Below are 6,857 nucleotides of genomic sequence, written 5' to 3' on the forward strand. Positions count from 1 at the left end.
TTGCAATAAATGAATATGCACATTATGACATTTTTGAATGGTAAATTGAGTTACTTGATTCAATCAAAGAACTTTCTCGCTTTCTTTGAAACGTGCTTTTATTGCGGCATGACCGTTTAAAATTATATTCGATGTCAGTCTGTTTCCAGTATTATTACCATTATGACATTTCTTATTCAATGATACATATATATTTTTATCCTTTTTGTTGAAGGACGCCGTGTTTGTCTTGGTGAAGCTCTCGCGAGACAAGAACTCTTCATCTTCTTTACCCATCTTCTACATCAGTTCAAATTTAAGAAGACATCTGAGGACGCACCGATGCCTACCTTGAAACCAATCGAAGGGCTTGTCCTACATCCAGAACCGTACAAACTGAGAGTCACCAAACGCGACTAAATCTGGTATCCTCTTGTTTTGAGTTTAACATCGGTATATCCATGAAATCAGATTCTCTGAAGTTTCTTGCATAACGGTTCATTTTCTGTATTAGATGAAGGGACGCCTTAAGGGCTGGGGTATGAACGTTTGGACAGTATTTATTTTGGGACATTAGAGCACATCAGACATATCGAATTGCATTATGAATACGAAGAATGTCATTCTGATATCAAATAATTTTGATTTTTTGAAATTCGCAATTTAATACACATTTTATGGCAAATCATTAAAATTGATATTTTTGATATTTAACAGTACTTGAAGTAAACTTTATAAATCTGATGATTTATACTTAAAGTGTATGTAGGTGGGATGAAAAGCCGACGATCAATTGAAAATTTTGACCTTTCGTATTGAAGATATGGATTTTTTTCCCAAAACACCAAAAAAAAATTAGGTCTTTTGGGAAAAAATCCATATCTTCAATATAAAAGGTCAAAATTTTCAATTGACTGTCGGCTTTTCCTCCCTACTACATACACTTTAAGAATATATCATTAGATTTATATAATTTACTTCGAGGACTGTTATATATCAAAATTTGAAAAATATCAAATTTTTATAATTTGTCATAAAATTTGTATTATATTGTGATTTTCAAAAAATGAAAATTATTTGATATCAGAAAGACATGCTTCGTATTCAGAATGCAATTCGATAGGTCTGAGGTGCTCTCATATCCCTCAAAAAATACTGTCGAAACGCAATAAACGCTCATTTTAGATCCCTTAATAAAATAATGAAGCGGAGTGTGGGATTCAATGAGCCGTCAATGAGAGGGACCCAATGACCATTCAAGCAACTTAATTCAATGTACCTCCTCGTCTCAGGTCAGGTGCAAGTATTCAGATCTCACAGATCAACGATAGATCATACAGCAAGATTGTGCAGCATAGTAGGCCTAACCCTGATATCATGAAATAATTGAATGTGAAGCAAGATGAAATTTAGAAAAGAAGGGCTCCAGACAAAAGATATTGCCAACACTTGAGTTAAATAAATTATTAATGGTCCAGAAAAAGGTCTCAAAACTTTCAAATTGGGGGGAAGTAACATATAGACCTAGTCGAGTGCACGCCCCCGGCTCCGTGAAACCTCATCCCTCTAAATGGAAACAGTTTTACCGTCGTTTTATCTTTTCAGTTTCTGTTTCCGTATCCGTATCCGTATCCGTTTTTGTAAGTCATTGTTATTCTGAAGTGGTAGTCTCACAGGTGTGACCAATCTTTTATTCTAGCCTTTTGTTTGTTACTGAAAATTTGAAGCTCGTGAATTTCAGTTTTCGTTTTGGTAAGTTATATTGATTTTTTACATAAAACCTTGAGATGTGCGGTTGGGTGCTAATCTAGACAAAAGAAGAGTCTAAATTTTACGGTCCTAAATTCGCGGTAAATTGTACGGTTTCACTTGACTTGTGTTTGGTGCACTTACGCTTAGACGTAAGTGGCTCGTAAAAATAGTCTTGCATTGAAATATATACTAACCATGTTGCCAAGTTATAAGCAAAAGTCTTTCATATTGGCGATGAAACGAGCGTCTGATATAGTCAAATATCTCCCAATGAGGCGCGTACAAGTGGTGATTTGGTAATCATGTTTCATATTGAAATGCAATACAAAAGAATTGCATTGGAGCAAAGATAATGTATTCTATTCATTCGTACCAATGGCAAGCTAATCTGATAATTGAATACATGAATACAAAAGCCACCTAAGTCCATGCGAAGTTATTTTGAGAGAAAAACCCGTGTATCATTTTAATTCCTTCAGTTAGATTTACCTGGTCAATATGGTAAGTTTTACGTGCAAATGAGTGGATTAACCTGTATTAGGTATGACGATTAGCATTTCAGGGACTTCGTGGGGTTCATTTTAAATTTTGGACTTAGGTGGTTTTTTGAATCATATACAAAGACAACAATGTTAGAATGAGATCACCACTAGTAAGATAATACAAAATAAAGCACACAGGTATGTATAATGTTGATAAGCATTCTGCCATGTAATATAAACCACACACTTTCCTTTATTAAACCCATTTTTGTTCAAAAGTCATTCTCTAGCAATGAATGTGTTACAAGTGGACTTTTATACATACTGGATTTCAATCAATGTGTTACAAGACTCAAATCATGGAATTGGGTGATTCTTTCATACATGCTATTTTTCACATGCCCAATAGACACAGAGAATGAATTTGAGTTGTTCTTTCATGCATATGACAGGCCTATGTATAGCAACAATTTCCCATGCTTAACTCAATTTGGCCAAAGTATGGACTTAGGTGGCTTTTGTATTCATATATTCAATTGGTTGGGCCTATATGCAAGACTCGGGTTTATTTTAAATGTTTATTTTTGCAGAGCTTATTTTCAGTCATGGATCAAACTGATAAATTTCGCAAGGGAGGGGGGGGGTACTTGAGACTGAACAAGTTAAAGTGGGAGGGATAGGTAGATAGACATTGATACGAGGGAAGGGCGACACTGTGGCCCTGCACAAGTGCATTGGGGCGTGACAGGCTCATAAGCGGACCTTTTGTGATTTAAGGGCTTATTTTCAACGTTTTAACAGAAAAAAAAGTGGACATTATCATTCAGATTGGCATGCATTTTGTCAAATTAATATAGATCAATTCAGCAATGCAAAGACGAGAGGGCGCTAGACCATTAAAAACATCGGTCTTGTCTCTCCCGCTTTTATTGACATAGGCATCTGCCTCTATTGAAATAAGCTGATTGGTACTTCAAAGTTAACAATGAAGTCAGTAAACTGAATCACTTGCGTTTTCGTATCTGAACAATAGATTTACGGAAACTGAAAAGATAAAAAGACCCTATGTACACTTACATTGAATGCAACATGTGAATTACCAATTTAGACAGTGAAAGGGTAAGTTCGTCATCAATAATGTAAGTTACACCAGTATACCCAGCACGCACAAAACATTTTCGACTTCATTCGCAAAAAGTAAGAAAAGGTTGCCAGATAACGTTTACATGTCGGGTTATATAAAGGATATATAAAGGGTATAAAACGTTTTCATGCAAATATCCTAACATAATGTTATTTTCGTGTTGACAAAATATTTGTCATAAAATGTTTGCAAAAATATTTTACAATAAAATTTTTAAAACATTTTTAAAATACAATGTATGTTTGCAGTGTGTTTTCATACAAAATGTTTTAATACGTTTCCATGACCTTTATATAACCCGACATTTAATGTTATTAAACGTTTTTACCAAAACCAAAAATTCCAAATATAGCATGTTAAAAACGTTTTAAAAACGTTTTGTGTTTGCTGGGTATATGGTATATTACAAAATCTCTGTGTAATAAACACAGTGCAAGTCTTCCAAATTCGGAAACCTTAACCAAAAACTTTTAGAGGGTATGTACAGGGGTTAACAATTGATAATTATTTTTTCATTACTGCAGTAAAGTTGTTGTATGCATAACCACATATTTTGAAGGGGGGAAATATTTATATATATTTTGTAAAATAATATACCCCCCCCAACAAGTTTATGTGACGTTTTAGCACTAAAGTGCCTAGCTGGAGTGAATGAAAGGTAATCTGTATGGCATCCAAACTGTACGAGATTTCTATTTAAACATTTAATTGAATTATAACAAATAGATATGCGGATCATCGTCTGTATTTAAAAGATATGTAAATTAACCAACATAGTCCAGTATACAAATGACAATTAACTATGTAAACCAGCCTTGAATATTGACCCACGTGATTTCCTGAACACGTGATATGTCAACATGTGACCTGTGACCTGTCATGTGACCTGTCAGAATTTAACAATCTTGGAGTCATTTGTGCATTACTGTGACACCGTATTCAATATTGTGTGAATTTCTTTACAAAATCAATAATGCATACCGGGAGCCGGCCAAGTACTATTATGTCTGGATAGTGCAGATTGATATTTTTCTCACGAGGACATACGAACACACACATGACACACAGGCTAATATGGTGCCATGATGGATGATGGGGTGAGGTGTCAAAGGTAGTATCCCGACGGCTCTTGTCTAGCAGCTACTTTAGTAATTGCCACGGGCCGTTATGCGTTTTTTGGGTTGGGTAAAGGTAAACACAGAACTATTTCATATACATATATTATGACCCCGGGGGGGGTACTTAGTACAAATGACCATACGGGGACGTGCCGCTAATATGGGTATCATTTTCAGCCTTTTGGTATATCAATGACCCCTTTTTCTAAGCCAATTTTGGTATATGAATGGGTCCTTTTTTCAAATATTTTTAAAAATAGCTCAATTTTGCCTCAATCTAGCCAAAATTTCGAAATTTTCCAAAAAAAATTGGGAAAATTTGTAAAAACTAAGACAATTTGGGTTAAATTTGGCCGAAAATTTTGACTTTTGGTATATTAATGGGTCCAAATTTCTTGAAAACTTGGTATATTTATGGGTCCACTTTCAAATATTCTCAGCTACACGTCCCTACCAAAATCAAACTTGAGTACCCCCCAGGGATTATGACAAAGTGGTATATGCTACAAACAAACAGCTACTTTGTATTTATGAGTAATACTTCGTTATGCTAATTTAATTAGAATTTGCATAAATTTGTATATGTTTAATAATCCGTGGCATTATATAAAGTATTACTTTATACGAATTACAGTAGCCCTCTATATTTTCACTAGCCATGTAACATTTACATAAATCGAGCAGTAAATGCAATTAATGCATAAACTTTGTTCCATAGATTCCATGTAGGCCTATGTTGTGATTCTTTCCATGGTGTTTCTAGATTGTCCATTGTATTCCTTTTGTTCAGCTCGCAGCCCAGAGACAAAGATATAAAGAGAATAATAAAATGAATATTAAATCAGGTGGTGGTCATACCAGGGCAGCGACACTACCTAATTTGCATATCCAAATGACCCGTCTCCTCCGCAGCCAATTTGGTTCCGCTCCATCGAAATCAAGCTGGTCACGGAGGAGACTACCCTCCTTTGTGTTTGTTCATTTGTGTATGGAGAGCCCTTTTTGGAGTCCGGAATGACTTAGGCTACGCTCTCAGCTAGAGTCCGACGCTGCATTGCACTAGAAATACCTTTTCTGTGAAATCGCTATAGAGCCAACCGGGAGCACGTATTCGTTCTGAAAATATAGCATTAAAATTAGTATCACCCTTGTGGCCCCCGTGCAGTGGAAAACCTTAATTCTTTCATTAAAAGGAAATGAAAATTTTAAAAAACACGGATCTGCTTGTGCACCAATAAAATTGGCACAGCAATTTGTCTCAAATATGAATGAATTTTAAGAAACATACGGGGTATGATGAACATTGACCTGACGCGTTGATAGTAGGATCTATTAGTCGTTTTATATACAATGTATATACCGTATTGTCATAATACCAATATTTGTCATTATATATAATGAGTAATATTTAGCAACGTAAATGTGCAGTTCATATGCACAAACGAATACTGATCTTTATGATATTCAGGTTTTTGTACATCACATATAACATGTCACTTAGGAGGTCATACGTGTTGACCTTCATCTATTGTATTTGTTCATCTGTGTATGGAGAGGATTAGCGCCATTAAACGCCATTAAAACTCCATCAGTATTAGGGCGTAGTTCAGTGAACTCATCGGATTGCTATTCCAAGTACTTTGATAATACAGATAATATGTATTAATGGGTCGAGGCGATTGCATTGAAAAACCTAATAAATTATTCATAACAGTTACGTAATCAATCGATAGTGCGGACACTTTTCATTTGCAAACCACCAAAGTTCGTGATCTTTTAGCGTTGGAAAAGAAACCACGTGAATAGAGTGCCCTCTCAAGAATATCAACTCTCTGGTCATACCATCAAGTGTGTCACAGGTCAATTGTCCACCACCTGATCAGTCAGCCTGATGATGCGTCTTGGATTTGACGCGATACTGTCGCTATTAAAAATAATAAGTCCAGATGAACAGATTTAATATTAATTTTATTATGTTTATCTACCAGGATGACTGATAATATTCACAAATGTATATAAAGACAATCTTTACCTATTGTTCTGATAATGCAAGAGTTTGCGAATACTTTGGACATAAACACAGAGGTATTATTTTATAGATTATATCTTGCTCATTATCATCCTGAAAATGACGATCCTAATCGATGTATTTCAGTAGAAATCATGCAAAAGCAGGCGAATAGTGGTTTCCACTTTCGAGATGCTGGGTAAGGAAAGAATGGATCGGTGAATTCAAACAGTTTTACTCCCATACCAATTCGCATGAAGAAAATAGTTCCAAAATAATACGGATAATAATAAAGAAATACATAAGGGACGAAATAAATAAAAAGGAAGACCTTATCTTGTCAAGTATGACAATTAATGCCCTACAACATTAAT

General features: G+C 35.1%; 1 protein-coding gene across 1 annotated transcript in view; it reads left to right on the plus strand.

Annotated features, from left to right (window-relative positions):
* LOC140137149 (cytochrome P450 2J4-like) overlaps positions 1-504 on the plus strand; it is a 7,441-nt gene extending 6,937 nt beyond the window's left edge. The window contains exon 3 of the mRNA XM_072158803.1: positions 215-504. Coding sequence (XP_072014904.1) covers positions 215-399 — 185 coding nt within the window. The 3' untranslated portion in view covers positions 400-504. The remainder of the gene's footprint in view (positions 1-214) is intronic.
* Positions 505-6,857: the final 6,353 nt, after the last annotated feature.

The sequence above is a fragment of the Amphiura filiformis genome, chromosome 17 (assembly GCF_039555335.1).
Source record: "Amphiura filiformis chromosome 17, Afil_fr2py, whole genome shotgun sequence".
In the NCBI taxonomy this organism is placed as follows: domain Eukaryota; kingdom Metazoa; phylum Echinodermata; class Ophiuroidea; order Amphilepidida; family Amphiuridae; genus Amphiura; species Amphiura filiformis.